Below are 23,697 nucleotides of genomic sequence, written 5' to 3' on the forward strand. Positions count from 1 at the left end.
AGTGCATTTGCAGAAATCTTACATGAGTACACTAAATCATGTCACTTTTAAACTTTTGCAAAACAGATGGGTACGAACTTCATGTTCAAAGGTTAAAAGACAAGCTACAGAGAAATGTAGCTCTGGCCCATGTCAGAATCCATATAAGCAAACTTTGGCTATTTTTATACAACAATCAACTAGGTGATGGACAACCGGCTGGTCAGAAAACGTAGCCTTGAGGGCTTCAAAAGATGGAAAGTGCAGATATCCATGGTCACCACACTCATTTGCACTGAGATCTCCCCAGAACTAGAACGGTCATTACTTCTTCAATGGCTGCTATAAATTCAAATGTGCACCACAAGATAGCCAAAACAAGAGGCCATTAGTGGCCGGCGTGATGCGTCTTCATTGCTGCTTCAACAGCGTACGCGAGATAAACGGCCATTGACGTCAAGACGACGGGACAAATTATGGAGTTAGATGGGATTTTCTGGACGGCGTTCAGGGGTTGGTAAGACGAGGCAATATCCACGGTGGTTTGAGGGAAAGTTCTCCAGGGATTAGGAGGAGGTCATCTGCCCCAAGACAAAGTTTTGTTATCAGCTCCTGCAGGGAGCACCATATTTATATGCAGCCATTTGGAATGTTGTGTGACATACGTTTCATGCAGAGTACATGTGGGAAACATGGGGGAAATGGACAAGGTTATTGGCCTGAGTGCACAAAGTCACAGACAACAAAACATATTCTTCTCATTTATGCTAGATAGGAAACATGCTGTTGACATCCACCATGAAGTTATGTATAAGAAGCATAGGGACTTACTTTAGAAAATTAATATTTTTTTAATTATACCAAAAAAAAACTAGAATACACAAACTCCTGTCACATCTTTGTCAAGCTAAGAGTTGTCTAACACTTTGTGACTTCAAAGAAAAAACGAAAGTTCCACTTAATTTTCTCCTCTTTGATAATTGAAATCAAGTCTCAATTAACATCTTTGATAAATTACATGTAGGTGGAACTTCACCCAACCTACAATCCAAAACTCATGCCATTCCGTCCATACTATATCCAATCATGCCAATTGAACCTTTCATACAAAAGCACCCCTGCACTTCCAGAAAAGCTGCTAGGAGGCCCAAATGTCTGCCATTTCAGTTTGGTGACAGTATCATCTTCAAATGAAAAACTACAAAACCTGTACAAAGACAGTACCACAACAAGCCGCTAGGGGATACAAAAGCTAATCATTTCCAGGTCTCATTTAGAACTTTATACATAACAAATCTCAACACAATATACCCACATGCCAAACCGCAACAAAAAGATAGCACTTTGATAGCACACCATTTTTATATCTTTATATCTTAACAGCTCCCAAGAAAAGTCTGTATTTTTCTCTTTTTACAACCACTTCAATAAAAAAATAGCTACACAAAGGGGACAGCTAAAAAAAGCATTTCCCTTTTTTGCTTTAATTTTATAATAACTGGTGACCACGCCAGTGAGCTACTGAGTTGCCCTTGTCCAAAGAACAGTTTTCATGGGTAACATACAAAAGTCACACAGAATCTGACAGTCATGCCAGCAGTGGTCAGTGGCTCAATCAACCGAGACCGACTGCACTGCCAATTCCCTACCACCCATAAAATGACCGGCTGTCACGGCTTGTTTGCAGTATTGTTCACCCAACACAAATAGCTGAGTTACGATGGCAGCCATGAAAAATGGTGCCCTCCAATTGCACCCCAGAGAGCTGACTGCCCCATGTTTGGATCCATAAAATGACATGGCAGAAGATCTATGCCAAGATTATTGTGTATAGCTCAATATGATGTGCTGTCTTAATGACATTCCAGAATGACTTTGCCCTGCGCTTCGATAAGGTGCGTCCAGCAAAATGTCGGACCGACTGTATTTTCCGTACACAATAGGTTAAGCCAATACTTTTCACCAGTTATGTGTTGGGATGACAAGGCACAACGCCTTCAGGTTCAGCACCAGGGACAGGGTCAATACACCCTCGTGTGATATAGTCTGTAATGGGCAACCATAGGCTGCAATGGACTGTGCGCAGAATAGGGTGTGGGGATTCACAAATTAGACCCTCAACTTCCATAATATACCCTATTGATTGCTCCCTCGAATGGGTCGGGGAATAATGCTAGCAATTTCCTGGGAATCTCAAAGCATTCATGGTTGAGATATAGGTTAGATCTACATTGCTCAATTTTTTTTCTCAGACTTTCCAAGACCGTCTTAAAGACCCCCCCCCCCAAAAAAAGGTACAATAAGAATGTAAAAAGTACACTCTTTGGAATTTGTCCAAGATCTGATATAATAGTTGCAACAAGACTGTAATTAGCCCTGACACAAAGAAGCTAGGATCACAAGCATGTATTTCTGCAGACATGCAAGGACTGGAGTGAAAGAGCTCCAAGATGAGGGCTCCTGAGGCAAGCAGCGTCAATCAGGATGCAAGTGAGAGCATCCATGCTGAAATGGGTTGGCAGTTACACCCTACACAGAGAGTGCTCACACATTTTCTACCCTATCAATCACCGAGGCCCCCACTTTTACCACCCATTTCTCAAATGCCTCTGGAATGGCCAACTAAAAGCATGTCTTTTACCGCAGAGAAAGTGTCTCTGAGGGCATGTTTCTTACTCTAAGCCCACTCATGCATTGCAAAGATTGTTTAAAGTGGTTGGAGTAACGGAGCAGGAACTAAACTACCACGGCCTTGGGTAAGATACCAATGCATGAACAGAAAATTGTTCTTTCTTTAAAGCATGCTATTCTTCACAATATCAGAGTGGATAGCACTACGTACCATGGTAAGCATGTACATACTATGTGCCTATTAGTTAACATGGCTACATATACATATGGAACATATCTACAAGCTTTCATGTCTATCATAGAATGAATGATTTGTTACTACTATTTTTAATTTCCCTAGCCCTCTTACTCACCTTTTTTGCCAAAATCCAGGCACAAAAAAGACTTCATAAGAAAAAAAATACCATAACGTACACTGTAACACAATGGAAGACAAAACATATGTTCCCAATATGATATATTTTCAAAACTACTACAAAATCTGCAAACGCAAAATGTTTTGCAATTTACTGTAATCTTTTCACACAAACTCTTGTTTGAAAGAAATGTATATTCATGCTGACTGTTCCAACATTGAATGTGCCATTGTAAGGTGATTTCTTTCATTCAGAAAACATAGTGGCAAACTCTTGTCAAGATTCAATGATTTACTGGTACATTCATCAAACATTCCTGATAGAAGTCTGGGTGGCAGTTTTATGGTCAATTGATATTATACAACACCATTACAATTTCCATTGACGGCCATCATTTAATGTTGATTACTAAAACATAACTAAAGAGAAACATATTCAAGCATTATCTGTATATTTAACGGGATAATAATATAATGGGAGGCTGCCTTACATGGCAGGCTTTAATTTGTCATGTGCTCAATCTCATAGTCCTCCATGGCTAGTTGCCAAAGAGTGATCAAATTTTGATGATTGAATTTTTGATACAATCATCTGATGAAGAACATACTTGATTATGCATTCATATGGTTCATGAACCCAACATGTATACACTTTCCGATTATGTGCTACACTAGACAGTGTGCCATAACTTGATACGCTTTTGTAATTTTGCTCTCTTCACAAGTTAGGTATGAATATAAGTTGTACTACACAGAAATCATAAGCTTTCTTTTGACAGTAAAATTGTGACTGTACTTCTCATCTCATGTGAGGAAGGCTGTATTGAGCACAATCCAGCTGATGTTTTCACAGGAAATGGGCTGAATGCACTGATTGCGATGGCCCAACTAACAAAATGATTATGAAAAAAAACATCCACAAAACTCTATCTACTTATAGAGCTTTATTTCTTCATACATGGTTCTTGATTAATTGTGTGACTGCCTGGTAGAGTTTGTATATTTAGCGGCATGAGCTGCCAATACACAGTGACTGGTGACAGTGATTCGATACTTGAAGTTGAACATAATAGTTAAAATAATACTTAACATAATAAGTTAAAATTCTGTTTAAAGAAAAACATGATGTGAATGTGTTAATTCAAAGGTATTAAAAAACTAGAGTTCAACGAACCCATCTCTTCGCCAAATAATCATGTCTTTATTTAAGACTTTAAGGTCTTGTTCATGTATTACTAAATAGCAAATGACTGCATGAACTATGTTCCTCACAAACACACAGATATTACCAAAAACCAGACTGTGACCTGACAGATGACCTGGTAGCATCCCTGGTCAATCAGAATTTCATGCTTGTCAAAGACTTTGTCCCCAGTGTAAGAGCGTCCAGCTCCAGCAAAACATCTGTATAACAGCTGTGTCCATAGATATAGGTCAAAATGAGATATATAGAGCACAGTTATTTCTGTTAATAAGTTTTGCTGCAGTACCTTAGGAAGCCGCTAGGGGGGCCACTATCATATATATTATCTTCGTCTTCCTGACCCCTACCCACCTACCAAATATTATCAGGATTTTTTCAAGGCTTCTCGAGTTATGCATTCCACAAACAAACGGACGCACACACTCGGCCCGCTACCGTCCTAACGGAAAATGCTACTATTTTCGAACACAACCTTCCTTTCCGCAACCGCTACTTAAATACTAAATATCATGAAAATCCATACACAGCTTCTTGAGTTATATGCTGTTGGAATGGATTTATGAACTTTCCTCATTAATTATGCAAATTAACTACTGATTTGCATAATTAGTATTACATTGTATAAGTCATCACTCATTCTATCTACATACTGAAAATCCTGATGATCCGTTTACACGTTCTCGAGTTATCCTCGTCCAAAGTTTGAACGGAAATCGGTGTCTGCAGTTCCCGAAAAGCCGCTAGAGGGTCCAAACTCACAGCAGTTACTCTCTGTTCCAAGGGCTATCTACCACTCAAAAATCATGACCACAGCATGTCCAGAACACGAAGTGTCAAAATTAAAAGTTTTGCTGCAGTACTTTAGGCAGCCACTAGGGTGCCCATTATCGAACTTGACCTTTGTTTTCCTAACCCCCATCCACCTAACAAATATAATCAGGATCCATTCAAGGGTTCTCGAGTTATCTTGCATACAGACAAACGCACTTACATACAAATCCCGCTACAGCACCGTAGGTAAGAGCCAGGTAAGCCATTTTCGCACTTGACCTTCCTCTCCAAAACCGCTACACACCTACCAAGTTTCGTGAAAATCGCCCAGCTAGATTTTGACTTATGCTGCCCAAAACAAACCGCAAAAAACATACCAAGCTCGCTGCAGTACCGTAGGAAAACGCCAGGTAAACCGTTTTCAAACTTGGCATTCCTTTCGACAACCGCTACACACCTACCAAAAATCACAAAGTTCCATCCACAATTTCTCGAGTTATATGCTGTTGACCTACATACAGACCCAAGTCAGCAATCTCATACTCTTCTTGGCGAAGAGAAATAGCACAGTATTCATGGAATTGTTTTCTTTACCTTTCCAATCAGCATACATGTAGTCAGTGGCAAGAAACATTTGGTAATTATGCAAAATAAGATTCTAAAAATCCATGCCATCTTAGGGCACGTACCATCCTAGGGCACCCCCCGATACGCTTACACTTACCATTAATCATGTGAAAACAAAATCATTTTGAGGTAAACAACACCTGTCTATCACTTTGTGTCCTGCAAAAATATCTATTTCAGAAGGTGGATATTCTGTATTCTACTACTATTGTCATTGTTCAATCTGGGAGTAATTGCATGATATAACTATTTAACATCTGAATCTTTCAACTGATTCCCAGCTTGCAATGCTTTAGTAAGATATCAATGACTGTAAGACCACTGCTGTCATTGTTTGTTTATTTTCTTGTCATAGTTTGTTCATAGATCTAACAAGATCTGAAAGCATTGGTGAATGTGGTGATTGTAAGATGACTAAGGTTATTACTGTTAGTCAATGCATACAAACATTTTATTACTATATTACTTTTATATTCAGCGTATGTTTTTACCCTGCCTTGTCTGGAAGTAAGCATGGTGGTAAGTTAATCCATTTACTTTCCACCCAATTCCACGGTATCACTATGAAGACTTGATATCATCCCACTGTCTTGTTGATCATTCAGTCCCAGCAGACAGCCCACAAACACGCCCACAACACTGTCTGCAAATGGTGATAAGGCGTTTTTCTATAGCTGCAGTAGTACAGTGAATCTGTTGAAGATAGGGGTAATAGCTCTTTATAATGTTTCCGGTCCTTTGGGTGGATACATATTGTGCGCTGGTGGATTAGAAATATTACCAACTTAACGATAAGGACAAAGTAAAGTGTTAGCGTTTTTCTATGAGATAAGGACCAATCTTGTTGCAATAGCTTTGCGCCACTTCTGTTGATACATTTAACATGAGGGATTCGATGTATGAATCTGTCTGTCACAGATTAAACTGTTACAACTGGCAAAACTGGTCAGCAAGTAAACTGTTTAAAAAGTTTTGTCGGGGGAGAGGGGCATGTTCTCTTTATCATGAATAATAAGGCCATACAAATCTAAGTTCTTCACAACTTCATAATAATTATTCTGAAAAGAAAAGCTACCATTACATCGATCAGGCCAAATCCAACAGCCCTTGTTTTCTTAGTAAATAATCTTTAAGTTAAATAATTGTTCACTTTTACATTTATGTTTATATTTACACTGTATCAATGATCAGAACTAAATTGAAAATCCTTTGTTTGAAATGCTAACGAGTCTGATATGTTGACTAGTACTGTGTAGACTTTGCAGCTCCTGTGGTAGTATTTACATCTCTCTTTTCTCCTCAAAATTTGCATTTTACTTTCCTGCTACATTCATTGCCTGCAAACATTTGAATTCTGTTGATTTATTTACTAATACTAGTAAATTAAATATCTCCACTTTCTTCTGAACCTTTTTGCATACATCTTGCACTCATGAAGTCAATCAGCCAATCAACAACAAGAATCCCCACTGAATGGCAGACCAGCTAGCCAAACTAAAGCTAAATTGAACCCAGTTTTGTACAATAACAAAATTCTGTAATGCACAAATTTACAACTTAAATGCTAACTGGCACATAACAGCTACCCAGCACATGGTATTAAGTTACTGATTTATTTTCAATGTCATTCTTGGTGAGAGATAAATCTATTCAGATGGTTACTTTTACAACGGAACAGAAACTGAGCCCTGTGTTATGTTGTTTGAGGCTGTAAAACTGAGAACCCCTAGTGCTTTAACAGATCTTGTTATGCCACCTTAGGTACTATTTCTCTTCTCAATCATCATGCCTCACAGAACCACCCTAAACATGCCCATAGGAATGTCTGCAAGACATGATAAGACAATTTAAGTATCCATATCAGATGATGACACAGGAATGATACACAAAGCAAAACCAAAATGCAACTCACAATTCTGTAGAATAATCTGAAATTGCAGGAAATAGATAAAAACTAGCAAACACTGTTGGTCCTAAATAAATGCAGGTAACATGTGGTATCATGTGGACCTGGACATCATAGCAAAGCAGTGAAAGCAAATATGACAATAGATACACTCAACAGAGACGGGGGGGGGGGGGGGGCGACATAGACTTTCTGATACTTATGACCCCCTCCTGCAAAAGTTGTTGTCTTCCTGACGTCAATGCTGGAGATAGAAAGGGTCATTCTGTGAACAAGGTCGACGGAGATTGACCGAAAATTTAGGCGTAAGTCCCTACAGTTATAACAGTGTTGGAAGGAAAGTTTAGCAATTTTTCTATAATGTATTCTACCAACACAGATGAACTTACATGCTAAGATATGACAATATCTTGCAATTGTACGTGATGATGTACATGTACGTGTATGTAATCATGATAATTAAACACTGTTTGCCTATCAAAAGTATATCCTCTCAAACCTAAGTGGGAGTTTTTGAGGCTCTAATCCATTCAAAGAACTGTTTTTAGAAACAATAAAAGTTCCACAATACTTTACAAAATGATTTTAACTTGTACAACTGATGTACTATATGTTTCTCTTTAATAATGCAAACAAACAATAAGCTCCTCATATGCATAAAGTATATTAGTTGAGCATTAGACATTCTTATCTTAAGGCTACACTAGAATTTTCCTATCATTCTGGCTGATGAGGTCCTCATTTGAATAATCTATATCGACTAGAGGGCCCAAAAACAAACATTTTTGAGACCTACTCACATACCAAGTATCGAGACGATTAATTCAGACATTCTCAAGTTATCGTGTTCACAGACAGACAGACAGACACACACACACACACACACAAATGTTCCCCAAAACATATCCTTCTTGGTAAAGGTAACAATTATTGGATTATCTTGCTTGCAAACTTAATTCATAATTCAGTTCTTTATAAATTTATTAAAGATGCTATCTGGCAGATCCTGTATCAGTATATGCAATTATTAGCACCAGGAAGTTGTCAAGCATGTCATGCAAGGATATCAATCTCGGCAATTGCATATTAATTTATTTCTGCAATGTTATCTTTGTCGAGTTCAATCAACTCCATAAATCAAAACGGTATATTTTTTCCCATGATTACAGTCAAGATGATCTTCATATAACATTAAAAGTATTGAAATGATAAATAATTTTTCAATGACAATATTGAGGTACATAATTTTTCTGCATGTAACTGTCAATCAAATCTAAGCAGGTCACATCAATCTAGCATATTAATCAATTCAAACGTGGTGGAAGACGAAACACATTTTATGTCAAACTGCTCTTTCTATAACCAAGAAAGAAAAGAGCTGTTCAAAGAGGCCATCAAATTCCATCCAAACTTTCTCACATTCACTGACAAAAAGAAAGCAGTTCACCTTTTAACATCACTAAACCCACACATAATAGAAAAAGTGGGATCTTTCGTCTTCCAATGTCTTCGAAATAGGAGTCGAACCCAATAACCCAGGATCTAGAGTTAGCTTTCACTAGTTTTAGACTAGAGTAGACACTTGTGATATTGTATTTTACACTGTTTGAATCTTTTATGTTACCTGCAATTAGCCCACGGGCAAGAATTTGCAATAAACTTGATTATTAATATCTCTGAGTCAATTATTTATGAATTTATCAAGAAGGAAGTCAACAATTTAAGTTCAAATAGAAACCACCACTAAAACTAAAAAAAAAAAACTCTTACAAGAGAACTTACCGTACAAGTGATGCAATGCTGCAAGTTGTTTAAGTTAATAAGTCTAGAGAATACAACTTTCAAGAAATTCAGAATATATCAGTACATGTACTTGTGACATGAAAGATCAACATAGTTATTATGTCATGAACTCCTTAAAGACAAAACATATGAACACAAATTATGTACTAGTTAATGAGAAAACATTTTCATAATCAATAAAGTGCTATCATACATGCATATAACGTTATATATACATCTATATCTACATAGCAAACCTTTCTGTATACTGTATAGGGAAGTGTGATAAAAATAACAATGGTCTCGGACGAAATATTTGCATGCTGCAAATATCAAACTTGGCATTGTCCGCTGAGTCACACTTAACGTCTCATTGATGAGTTTCTTCTTCCCATAGACTTCTATTTTATAATTCGTGTTTTACATGGTCGTGTTCATGATGAAGCTACAAGAAATGTCAGTAGATTTTTCATTCTATGTTGAGCAAATTTACTCTACATAATGGAAAAAAATAGCTAATGACTAGAATCCATAGGTTTGTTGTTCATAGCAATTACAAGCTACAATTAGTCAATCCCTGCAAATAGTAATTACAAGCTACAATTAGTCAATCCCTGCAAAAGGCACTTTTTCCCTGCTAGTGTACAACCGCACCACTCAGAACCCAGGACTGTGTACCTCCGACCTAGCGCGCAGCTGTCAAACTTGACCTGCTAATTTCTTCAGTTACAAGCAACCTTTCAACAATCTAACTTTTGATATCAGTTCGGCTGGCTAAAAGGGAATTTCTCACCGCTAAAAACATGCGTCCATGCAGCCGTTCAGTTTTTGGCTCGGATTTCTTTAGGGGTACCCACTCGGAGTAATACATCAATGAGACCTTAAAATTCTATGACACAATAAATCTTAACTCCATATTTTCTTGACACCTCCTCATCAAAATCCTTGCACATCCACTCTTACATAATACTATAATATTAATAGGGACTGAAGATTTTAATATGACAAACTGTCATCCTCCCAAATATAAATCCTCTCCTCTAAAAGGATTGTAGGGATAAGACCTTAGACAATTTAAAGTTCATTAGATCCAAGGAATCCCCAGAAGACACAGTGAGAATGGTGCACAGTTTGAAAGCTTTCTCTTCAGGCAAGAGAATGATGAGCAAAAAAGTAGACTCAAGTAATCCCAACAATATTCAATCTCTTAAGTATATGCTGCATTCTTCCTGAATATAATGCAGTCAGGTAAGCTTTGGGGCCTTTCTTTCTTGATTTTGAAAAGCATATATGTCATATGTGATGATGATATGTCATAGTAATCCTTATACTAGTTATAGGTTGTCCCATCATTCTCTCTGGTAAATCTGACCAATCACACAACAGAGCAAAGTTTGTGAAGGGAGCTCTGAATTTGTGAACATACATTCCATAATCTATTAATAAAGTGGCCCATGGAAGGCTTTACTTTAATTTCCCAACGAGGATCTAAAACTCTTCATACGTATAACTGAAACTTTATCATAAAATTCAAACTTGTTAACTGCTACATGTACCTTTGGGTGAACAACTTGCCTTATCTGATCTAAATTTAGTTCGGGAGAAGAAACATAATTGCAAAACAACTTCTTTGTGGGCTTTTATTTGTAGCATCTTACATAAGGATCCATAACATTATGGTGCCATGAAGTCTGACATAAAAATCGTTGTTGAATGAAATTGTTGAATAATATTCTGGTGAATATTGACTTATTATCATATAGCCAGGCCCCGCGGACCAATCAGAAGTCCCCGTTCAACGTTGGTTATGACGCCGTAACACAAAGATTCAGGCCAGGCAGGTGTGTATCGCTCCTCTGATTGGTCAGAATGAATCGACACCGGCACCAGTGCCGATGCACCGGTGTCGATTCATTTTGACCAATCAAAAGTAGCCTTACACACAAGAAAGTAAGGTATATGCAGGCATTGACCAATAAAAAGGAGCAAAACATATGCCAGAGCAGAGGGAATAAGTACAGACTGCAAGGGGGAATGGCTCCTTCTAACATTGATAATGAGTTTTGTTGTTCTAAAAAGCCTGCAATGTTTCGAATATTTTCTGTGGAAATTTTTGGTTTCAAAATGCAATGTGTAATCTCCTTACACATGCATGTACCAAAGAACAAATGTGAATTTTCAGAAATTTGACAAAGGAATTCACACGTATAGTACCAAGAGATCTATGCGAAATACAGGAGTTTGCAAGTTTGGGTAGGCTATATGATAATAACGTTAATGACCCGCCTGTTCCTCGGTGTACATGGTGTCATAACGCCTGGTCCTTTCCTATAACCACCGAATAAAACCACGATGTGAGCGAAGACTTCTTACAATTTTGAAAATCCTTCAAAACAAAAGTGTGACATACCAAGATATCACGCTTTGCAATGGTCCTGTCCTTGGTGCTGAAAATGACTGTCAGTTTGTTTAACATCTGGTTGTTATTTCATCAATCTTCAAAGGTTTCTTATGTACAAATTCATTAATTCTGTAATAGTCCACTCTGTCTTCTGTCACTCATGTGCTTAGCTGGTTCACTTTCAAATTCTGTTACTTTGACAGCTGGGCTAGACAAGTTTTCTAAACTTCACTTGTCCTATTGGACAAGTACACAGAGAATTTACTTGCCCAAACCAACTTTTCACTTGCCTGACAACATTATATTCTATGTGTTTTCATCTTTTATCATTGACTCTAATTGTCTGTGTTGACAATGACTGTGAAAAGTAGCATATTTCATCACATGACAAAAATCTTACATGTACATGTAACATGTACGACAGCTTGCCTGATTAGCACTGTCAGTTTCCAGGGACAATAGGGCTAGTGGACTTGTCCAACCCTGGGACAGTCAAATTGTTACTGACTACCAAATCAGTTACTGACTTGTTCTACAAAGCCTGTAGAGTTCAAAACCTCCTGTTTTGTCCCATTCTCGTGTGGGTGCACTAATTCCCAGTGACAGACAAATGTTGACCCTGATACAGGGGAACGCGCTGAGCCCCTGATTGGGCTGGGTCTTTCCCAAAGCTTTGCAGCACGTCCTGATTACCAGTGATAGACAGGCACTTTACACGCCTTACATTCTCTAATTGTAGTATTTGGTTCGGGAAAAACCCGGGGAGATTTGGAGGATTACTTCTGGCGCAGTCGGGTGTAATAAGACTCGGAGATTATCTCAGAAGTGAGGGAAGAAACACATTCCTGTTTCCCCATGACGAATTGTTATCTTCACATGGAGGGTGATCACAATAATTGCTGGATTTACCAAAAGGTGCCAAAAATGGGGATCGCTTGGTACATCACAGATTGTTTCCTACAGTGGGAGGGGGGCATGCTAAGATCAGACATGCAGCACACACACTGGGAGAAGGAAGAGGAATTGCAGGATCATGATTGAATTAAGATTATGTGAGGTTGATGGTTTTCACTCTGTGCTTTATTTTAGGAAATCCTGAGGATAAACATTAAGCATCGTTGATGAGGTTGAGGTTTTGTATTGTTGAGTTCCTTGGCAAGAAATGGATCATGAAAAGTTGTTGTAATGGTATTGACAATTGACATTTCCTCAAGGTAGTGTAACTACAAGATTACAGAATGTTGTCAGAGTTGTTTCCGTCTAACGAATTGAGCACAGAATAATGCATCAATATAAGTAGAGAAAAATACTACATATTACCAATGTACCAAAATGATTCAGCAAAATCCTCTTACAGCTTTTTGCACTTTATTCTTCTTTTTACACACAACACACGTCCCCCATTCACACCCACATGACACACGCACGTGCACACACACAGTGGTAAATGCAAAACCTCTTTTAATTGAATACCAAAATTTTAATCATTCTACTTCAATAGATTCAGTGTGACTGCATTGTTGCTTGAGGTGTCAAACAGCATTTGTATGCTGGGAGAGTAACCAAGGAATGGAGGCTGAGAATGTACCCTGGGATCACGAAGGGAGGGGTGATGTAGGCAGGATCCACTGACAGGGGAGAGATGCACCTACTGGTTCTGACATCTTAAATTCAATTTGCAAATGCAGAGGGACACCTGAGCATGGCAGGAATCCACTTGGGTTACTGCTGACTTATTAAAACTCTAATTGAAACAGATCCTAAAGGACACACATTCAAGGGACAAATACATGACAGTGGCAAGATACATTTGTATAATGCCTCTTTTCTGACAATAGCCATCTGAGACAGCTTTTTCTAATTTGTTTCAATCATTCTCACCTCAAAACATTTGCAAGTTTGCAAGTGTTTTTTCTCCTATGTATGGATACTACTGTAATGTGAGATGCTTATTTGTAGTAGAATTATCAGTCTGTTCGAATTCTAGACACAGCCAAAATACTTACCTTTACTTACTCAATGATATTGTTAGAAATACTGACCTTGTCCTAGTTCACATTTCCTGCCAGTAAATTAAATTTGATGAAACCACAACAAGGAAAATGCACACATTGTGTGGTATGACGGGTTTGATGGAATAGAAAAAAATGACCTGTTAATCTCTGATTTTGATTAGTCCTACATAAATGTACATCATATCAAGCTGTTTTGACACAATGTTCCAAAAGGTCAATCCTATGATTTAAACCATGTTTACGGCAGAAACAAACGCTCGCCTCGGGGATACAAATGGATTACCCGCCGTGCGACACCCTTAGGGTGTTGACCCCGTGTCTAAGAAAGATCACCTAGCCGAATATCTGGAAAGGCAGATTGCGGGACGCCATCACATATCATCCATTTTTATCGCGGCGTTTGCATTGTACATGCAGCACCCTCCTATGTCTTCTAGGAGATTAGTGTTGGCTTCTTGGACGGGTTGATACGACAGTGCTCTCATTTGTCAAGATGCAAATACAGGCAGGGGTTTAGTCTCTGGGGAATTAATACTCCCACAGTAATCTTCACAGGCGTCGATGGAAACTTGGAAGAAGGGCTGTGTACCTATTGTAATATAAGGTACAGGTCCAGGGGTTTAGGTACACACAGTTGAATCTGAACCCCGACTTGAACAAGTTTTGCCAATGACTTGTGAGTCATACTGTTATGTACATGTACATGTAGCCAACTTTCCTTTTAGTGGGGAATAATGTCATCTTTGTATGAAATATTTCTCATAATCTCAAAGCAAAAGTATTTGCAAGTTTTCCAAATTTTTTTTATACTGAATTGCCCAAACCGTTATAATGAAGACAGGATATTCCCATCTTTATTTCGACAAATCGGTTATCCTCTAGACTGTTTTGTATACAGTTTGTTCTGATACATGTTACGTTACAGGTACAAATTTCATGTAGGTCTAGACCTGTACCTGAATTATTTAAATAACAAGAAAAATCACCACAGCATTTGAACATTTCCAATTCTACCGCTCTGACTGAGGTCCACATAAAAGTCAACTGATGTGTATGGTTGCACCTCAATCCTAATCTGCTAGGTGGCATTCATGAATAAACCTGTTACATACGTCCTGGCATTATAGAAAAACCTGTCAAGGTGTTCACTTACCAGACAAATAGGATGACCCCAAGGCTCCAGCAGTCCACAGCTTTGGTGTAGCCGCCCATGCCGGCCGTCCTCAGCACCTCGGGTGCCAGGTAGCTCGGGGTGCCACACAGGGTCTTCATCAGGGAGTTCTCTCCAACAAACTTGGACAAACCAAAATCTGTAACCTGACAAACAAAACTTACATTGTATGGCTCTACTGTTTACATATATCACTTTATTTTTTTAGTATTTTTCACAATTGATTATTTCTATAATAATCTCTATAATTGGTTGTTTTGATCACAATGTTGCATTACCATTTCAATCCTGGTAATTCTGAATTAGAACTTTGCTTTCACTCTTTTTCTTGTTCAGGCCTTGTGACAGCGGGTTGGAACTTGTCCATGCATCGGGGTGAGTTCCAACAGCATTTTGACAAGAGGAGCACCTATTGATTTACCTGAGAACTGCAGGCATATACTGACCTGCAATGGCAAACACAAGCTATGTACATGTATGTTTAACTGGCAGAGTTGCTGATGGGACAAACATATAGTCTCTATTCAAATACAATTCAATCTCTACAACTGGATAAAAAACGGATATTTACTTCCGGACGTTTCGAGTGACATCCATCACTCTTCTTCAGCAAAAGCAGTATTTGAATATTGCTTACCTGGATGTCTAACCTTCATAAATATAGTCTCTAGGTTTCTTAACTTTACCTTGATAATGGTCTCCATTTCATCAGAGCCAAGCAGCACATTTTCCGGCTGCAAGGAAAGGAAAAATAAGTCAGATCTACAAAAGCCCTTTGACAGAATGTTTGATGACTCTAACGCTAGTTCGCCTTTTTCCGCGGGGTAACCTATTGTTTTTCAAAACAGGGTATTTAGGCACATCAAGTCGATGGATGGTAGTTCTAAGCTGCAATATACTGAAAATATTGCAATTCAAAACCAACATCCGTCGGTGTGATCTCTCCGACGGCCCTGTTTTTAAAAGCAACAGACATAGGTTAACCAACAAAGCACACATTTTTGAACTTACATATGATGACACATGACAGTATTCTCACAGTCTTCAACTGTTCACTCTATTATAGTTTAAAATTCATGTACACAGACTGTGAAGGGGCAATGCTGCAGTGTAAACCACTTTTGCCAGGGGGCAGTACTGCACTCACCTTCAGGTCCCTATGGGTGATTCCTTGCTCATGCAAATACTGAAATACAAGGAAAACAAAAACAATCTTAACTTTGCACACAAATTAGAATCAGGGAGGCGCTGATACCTATTATGAACAGTGGTATGGTAAACAACTTTTACCTTTAAACACCTGTTGAGTATATATTCAGCAGATCTAAACAGAGGAAATGTCAGAATATTTTTAATAATAATAATAATAAGCATACCTTAACAGCCACCAGCATTTGGTAGAAGAGCAGCTTTGCAACAGGTTCGGTGAAGCGGCCTAGCGACACCACACGGTCAAACAACTCTCCACCCTCAACCCTGATGAAATCGCACAAAAAGTAAAGTAAAATCAGTGTAATACACACAACACATTGCATCTGCTGTGCAGTTTTGATGAACATCACAGTTACGATATGTAACACACTTCTACTTATGGTGTGATGAAAAAGTAATCATACCTATAATGCATTTTTATAAATAAATACAAGCAACCTTTAATACCTACAGTTGTGAAAATTCCAGGTATTGAAAGATAAACTTCTTCGAGATTGTTTTTCTATTTCCAACTCACAGTGAGCGAACAGTACTTGCATGCACTGTTGCTATGTGGAATTGTGTTCTACACAGTCTCTATTCAGATCAGTCATGTACACTTGCACTATTGAGTAATCAATGTTTTTTATGTGTATGTACTGTAAGTTTTATAACTGTTAGTATCAAGAATGTATAACTACAGAACCAGAACCATGGACAAAAAGAAGACTTACAGTTCCAGCACTATGTACAAGGTGTCCTCTGTGTCTATCACATCTTCTATCTTGATAATACAGGGCTGCAGGCAGGAGGATGTTTTTAAAGATATCTTAGATATTAAATTATCCTTACCAAGGGCTGTTCAACCACAAACAAAATGGAAAAGGTTTTCTGACAATGTCTACTCACTATGAAAATGATTTGTTCCAATTCTAAATAATCTACCTATTACGTCGATGTAGATTAGACATCCAGGTAATAAGATGCACCAAAAAGTAGTTACTCAAGCAGCAGGATATGATTTTGGAAACGGTCAGACGTACATGTACAAGTATGCTTGAGTAACTACTTTTTGGTAAATCTACCTATTATTTTCCTTATCTTGTAATGTTATACTCTTCTTGCTGACTTGCCTCATTCAGTGTTTCTGGATTGTCTTTTTAGACAACTTAACACACATGTATCATATTTATACAAATGTATGATAGTGAGATGAGATATACACCTATGTTTTTACAGTATTGTATGTATGACTTTGAGTAGACTAAAAAATAAACGCATTGGATATGTACATATATAATTATGGTATTGCCAAACAGACAAGTTTTAAATGACTCACATGTTTTAAGCCCTTCATGATCTGCACCTCCCCAAAGATTCTCTCTGGATCAAGGGCCTATAGGGAGTGGAGAAATAGATCATTCAATAAAACCATGTTAATTCGACTATTTTTCCGCACATGCATCAGTTTGTGTCTGGTTCGTTTTCTGTGTATATGCTTTTTTCCAGTCTTTTCGAGTATGCACATCATTAATAGATACAAGTAGGGATAGGTTCCGGTACTGAAAATGGACTTGAACTGGACCTAATTGTCTGTAAAAAGTTGTGAATGGGCAATACTCAAAACAATAGTCCATTTTGCTATACAAAGGAATCTGTTTGATGGAGTATGCGAAACACACTGGCACTTTGAAGTCCTACCTTCATGTAAACAATGCTAAGTTTGACTGTAGAAACTTGGTACAAATGACTATAAAAACCCTACCCAACTTTACTCTTGTTATTTTCTTGAACTGATATACCGGTAAGCACCATAATGTGCGAACGCCTGCCGATGTAATCTGTTTATTGCTAATCTGTCCAAGATCCCGTCCACTGATTTTTTCCAGGTCCACTTTTTTCAGACCAACCAAACAAGAAAAATGTTTTTTTACCAATACTAAGATTCAAACACCGACATGCACTAGGCCAGTACATGCTACCAGTTGATCCTCACCAAAAGTACAGATAATGTAACCAAACATTTGACACAATTCGAGATATAAAGTTGTCAGCATCATTATTTGATTTGCTACTCACTCTCTGGTTCCTGCCTCCTATAGTGAAGACCTTTTTGCTGACGATCTTCACAGCAAACTTGTGACAAGTTCCCTTGGTAAACGCCAGTCGGACCTCTCCACAAGCACCCCTAGAGGGGGGAGAAGGGTACAGAATTTACTATGAAGGATTTTAAATAGATTCACAATATAGACCTTTACCCTAACATAATCATGTCTAATAAATTATGGATAAGGCATTTCAACAAGGTCAACACTGTAGAGCAAGTTAATGTTAAACCTTAAGCTGCAGTACTGATTCAGAAAAAATACTGTACACTACTGATTCCAACTTGACAGTCACATTACAGTCATCATATTGGAGTATCATTATGAACCAAGAATTCTTATTCTTACATTCTACAATGTTTATAATAAGTAAATACTGCAGAATTACTGTTATGTTACAGTATTGTTATGTTACCAATGTGATCCTGTAATTTTGTTGTGACTGTCAAAGAAGAACCATGTACTGATGCTGAAGTTACAGTATACTGTATAAAGTGGTATTTCTTAATTACCTTCACGAAGATACTATATGCTTATGGTGCCATTTATTCAGAGCTGTGTGACAGTGTGTGTTTCCATCATAACTTGTGAGGTCATTGATCTTTAGATATTTAATGTGATTTGGAAAACAAGGGTAAAGTTCCATACTAGGCCTCCTGGCGGCTTTCTAAGGCACTGCAGTGGAACTTCCGGTTTTCATATCTCATGTTCTAAACATACTATTTCATGTTTTTTGAGTGGTAGATAAGTCTTGTTTCTAGTGTTATCAGAATATTTAAGAATAAGACACATGCTTACTTCCCAAGGAATCTTGAAAGCGTGTACTTCCGTCTGAGCTCCTCTGGTAGACTCATGTCCTCGTTAGCATTCATGTCCATAAATACAAAAGCTGGGAGGAAACATCAAGATGGTTGAGTCAGTGCAAATCTAAGCAGGGTTATCCAGTGTCACTATAGAGATGAAGTCTTTAACCCACTTAACATATCTTAACAACATTATTTGCATCTTGCTATCTGCTGTCTTCAAGGATGCTACTTGCATAAAGATTGAAAGAAAACTGTATGCCAGTACAGCTGTATTTCTACAAGTGCCATTCAATAAGTTTGAAAGTGAAGCCCGTGGAAAATCTGTAACGTTAAGTGAGAGCGAAGGAAAAACTATGGACAACTAGGAGATTTCTTATTGAACATTTTGACAATGTCTTAGCGGATACCATGGCACGATTCATTGTTTGTTCTTTTAAGAAATCTATAGTTATAATGTTTTTTATCTGTTTGATATTCAAAAAAGGCTTTGTACTTAATATTCATGTCCTGGAATTGCGTTGTGCCCCTTGTTTCTGGGTGAGGCCAAGAACTCAGGTACACCCCTTGCATACCTCATCATCAGTGCAGGTTAGGTGCAGGTAAACATCACAAACAATTCTACCTGCACTAACCTACATAAGAAGGTCCTGATTCAATTCCACTACATGTACTGGACTGACCTTTGTTCTTCTTCATGGCCAGCGCTACTTCATCATTGTTCCTCAGCAGCTGTTTCTTGTGTTTGCCAACCTTGTCTCCGTTCAGAAAGGTTCCATTAGAGCTGGTATCCTCAAGGAAGACATTATAACAGGAGTCCGACACTTTCTCCTGGGCGGAATCAAATGTTCATGAAGATCTGTTACAGAGAGTATACTGAGGCATTATCAATACGTACAGGAAATACACTTACTAGTAATATCTAAACAGAGGTGAAAGATTGCAATATCAACTCTCATAATTCCACCAGGCCATAATACAACTATACGTGAAAAAATACATGAATTTCAAGTCGTTTACCAAGAAGACCAAATTGAACACAGCATCAGTAATCCAGAAGTTTATACACTTCAGATATTAAAATGTGTTCCAGAAAATCTTGAGAAGGCCTTTATATCTATAACAATGTTTTTGATGTGGCGGTATTATGACACCCCATAGAATTTTGTTCTTTCAGATTTGCAGTATACAGTTCTACAACAAGTACTGTAGGATACAATTATACAATATCATGGAATAACAGGTGTCTACTAACATGTAGCTCTAATCATCTATACTTTCAGCATACATGTAGTTTCTGCAGTCTGTGTTACTGCACAAATCTTGTAATTTTACTTATGCAAAACTATAAGTATACATGCTGAGAAAACATGGGAGAGATCAGAAAAACAATTTTGTAAGTCTTACCCTAAAGATTCGAAAGTGGTTCTTGCTGTAAGCCTGGAAGTACATGCTCTTCTTGATAGCAGGAGAGTCAAAACTGTAATCTGCCTTGGAGTCCCGACCAAATCTGTACTCCTCCTGGATCAAGTCTGATCAGGAATATGGACAAGACATCATCAAGATTCAAGACAATGTTTGGTTATGTGCCTCCATAGTAGACTGTCCATATTAAAGATTTACAGAAATATCTAATTAATGACAAGTTATAATTAACATAGACAATGACAGATAGGGATGATTGTTGTATTGCATCTGATGAAGAAAAAAAAAATTCTGCACTCCTGCTGTCCACTTTCTATTGGAAAGCTGAAAACTTGTCTACAACCTTTTTAGGCTTCAGCTATTGGTACAACGATGTGATCAGAGTTGGCAGACTTCACCCACTTACTCATAATGTTTTGTGACCGTTACAGACACACACACACACACTCACAGTCAAAACAGTTATAATAAGTACTGTTACTACTGTATCTCCAATCAGATGTTGGGTGGGAGATCGTAACGATTTCTGACAGCCCAGCTTCTCTGATAGTTGGGATTAAATGCTGTCAATCAGAAGCACGGCAATTAGAAAACCTTACGATCTTCCACCTCAGCGTACATCTGCTTGCTCAAACACTACAACGTTACACTGAATCTAACCCACAGAACGCAAGCGCCCCTCCCCCTTTATCCACGTGCAGCGACCTCTCTCTAGATCTCACCTAGGGACGTGAACGCCGAGCCCACTGGAAACAGGCGGCCCCAGATCGGCTCGGCCTCGGGCTCCTCCTCGTAGTGGTCCCCGTCGATGACGTCCTGCGTGCCGAGTGTCTCCATGCTGCTGGTGCCTGTACCCGCCGAGGAGCTGTAGCTACTCGAGCCGCCGTGTTGTTGTTGTTGTTGGGTTTGATCCTTGGCACTCATGCTTAAACAAACGACTCCTCCTACTCAAACAAAAGCTGAATCAATCAGGTAAAAGTATCGATCGCGAGACAGGTGTGATATTTACCTGGTGGAAGGTCAGTGATATGAAAAGTAGGAATAGAGAGGAAAGCGGGAAACATTCACGACACCAAGACGTGAAAAGACCTGCCCCACACTGCGTGAACCCGGAAGTGGAGACACATTTGTAGAGAACCTTAGGTGTCTATTGTAAATCTTATCTGGTGCCTTCATGCTTTTTTCAAGAGATATTCTGTTTTTATAGTATATTTTTCATCAAGGTGGAATAAATTTTAGATAACAAATGATGCACTATGATTAAGCCTTTTTGTGAACATTTTTTAATCTTATATGAAATTAGGGAAGAATAGTTCTACACATTTTTACAGGCAGGAATTTTCGACGAATGAGTCCTGCGGTACCAACATTCCATGGTAGAGGCGCGGGAAAAATGACTGTTCTTTTCCGAATCTTTCTTTAGCGTTGTTTGCTAACATTTCGTGAATTTGGATTTGGAGATAATATCATTTTCTACCGTCTCCAAATCTTTTCTTTTGATGAGAAAGTTCATTGATAAAGGTTTTCCAATAAATTCAAGGACAGACAGCAATTTCCCCAAAGACGTGTGCAATGTACAAATTTAGATGATCTTAGATACCAAAGATCACCAAAGCCAAACTAAGACAGCAAGTAAATGTTACGGAGGGCATCCTCTGCAACTCCAAATCTACTGCGAGAGCGCAAGATAAAAACAAGGAAGGCGAAGAAAACAAAATATCTACATTTTCACATTTAAATGCCATAATGCTTCCTTTATTCCTGTATTCAATTAATGTCATACAGTATGAAAAAAGTGACACTGGTACCAACATTGAAATCATTGAACAGAGCAATATTAGCCTTTCTTTGACAATGGAAAATAATATTTCCAGAGCACATCTCTATAATTCATGTCAGCATTTAATAATATGCTGAAAACGGCACGTGCACATTCCATGATTGCCAAGAAAAGAGCTTTAATAATAGAAGTTATTAACGATGGCTGTCCTTGATAAAACTAAGCGCTCAAATACTACCAACTCAACCGTTGAAACCCAAAAGTCAGTTTCCCGGGTCTGACCAACGTCTATATAGCTATTCTATGGTATTTGATCGGCGCCGATTACTATAGTTCACAGTTTGCCGACTGGAAACAAATAGCAATAGCAATAGCAATAGCAATAACAATAGCAATGGGTTTTTCGCTATATATAATCAAAGTCAGGTGAAAATCAATGCTCGTGCTGATGTAATCAGTAAGATTTACGTGCTGTGGTCATAATTCAAATGACGCCAACAGTAATAGCTAGCTAGGAGGCCTGATACAGGAGCGTCGCCTTGCGGATAAAATTATCATTACCATCATTCCAGGCGGAGAGATTTTGATTTCTTATCTGTGATTGGTGAATTTGACAATGTCTCAAGCATTCTCATTGGCAGAGATGATGGAATGGTAGCGAATCAACTTGGTACCTGCGGAACATCTGTCTAACACATTTACCTGTCTGTCTTTGGCTAGCTTTGTCCAATCATACTAAAGATAGATCCCACGTTAGCCAATCAAATTCAATTTTTCTTCCCTTGGCCGACGAAAGATCTGCATTTTGCTTTCTGATCACTAGGGGGCACTGTGCGACCGTGAGTTCTATGGGACATTTTGTGGTTTTAACATCCCTTAACTTTGTTGTTAAAGAGGCACAGTTAGTGTATAACGTGGTATCTTTTCAATCGTTGTTCTGATTTCTTCCCCTGGTCGCCACTGCCAGAATCGGAGCTAGAAGGGGATCGTTATCATGATTGCGCTAGTTGGAGAGGGGGAGGGCAACTTCAAGTCTTTCGAACCCTACAGAAGAATTTTCTTGCTTCCGGTCGACACGGCTAGGTGTTTTCTCTATTCATTCATTTTCTACATACAGCAAATAAAGCTGGCCGTGGTGCTAAATACCATCCACACACATGTAAACAAACTTGTCCCTTGCCTTGCACCATATGCCAATGAGCAAACATACCTGTCCTTGGTGCTGAACACACTTTCCCTGCACAGTTCATACAGATGGGGCATTTTCCTAAACTATATCATGAATCATCACAGCATATATAACATTAACAATCCCTCTGTAATAAATAAAGTCAGGAGAAAAGGGCATGGTTTTTCTGCGTGCCTTTGCAATTTGATCAGTTTTGGTTGGATGTCTATTTCTGATTGCAGTTTGATTATGGGTATAAAAACATAATGGTGCCAATCAGCTTATTGTGTTATTGTGTTTTGAATAGCTGTTTGGTCAGATTACAATACTGTACTTATTTCAGAATTTCGGTGTTCAATTTCTAATAGCTTATGCCTCTATCC

At 38.4% G+C, this 23,697-nt stretch overlaps 1 protein-coding gene across 1 annotated transcript in view; it reads right to left on the reverse strand.

The window, feature by feature from the left end:
* The window catches only part of LOC118426647 (serine/threonine-protein kinase Chk2-like), a 137,816-nt gene extending 116,321 nt beyond the window's left edge, over nt 1-21,495 (reverse strand). The window contains 11 exon segments of the mRNA XM_035836158.1: nt 14,825-14,988; nt 15,529-15,576; nt 15,990-16,028; nt 16,219-16,318; nt 16,768-16,832; nt 17,373-17,429; nt 18,113-18,221; nt 18,937-19,027; nt 19,625-19,772; nt 20,349-20,473; nt 21,089-21,495. Of these exon segments, the coding sequence (XP_035692051.1) occupies nt 14,825-14,988; nt 15,529-15,576; nt 15,990-16,028; nt 16,219-16,318; nt 16,768-16,832; nt 17,373-17,429; nt 18,113-18,221; nt 18,937-19,027; nt 19,625-19,772; nt 20,349-20,473; nt 21,089-21,290 (1,148 nt within the window). The 5' untranslated portion in view covers nt 21,291-21,495.
* Between the last annotated feature and the right edge of the window lie 2,202 nt (nt 21,496-23,697).

This window comes from Branchiostoma floridae, chromosome 11, assembly GCF_000003815.2.
Source record: "Branchiostoma floridae strain S238N-H82 chromosome 11, Bfl_VNyyK, whole genome shotgun sequence".
Taxonomy (NCBI): Eukaryota; Metazoa; Chordata; class Leptocardii; order Amphioxiformes; family Branchiostomatidae; genus Branchiostoma; species Branchiostoma floridae.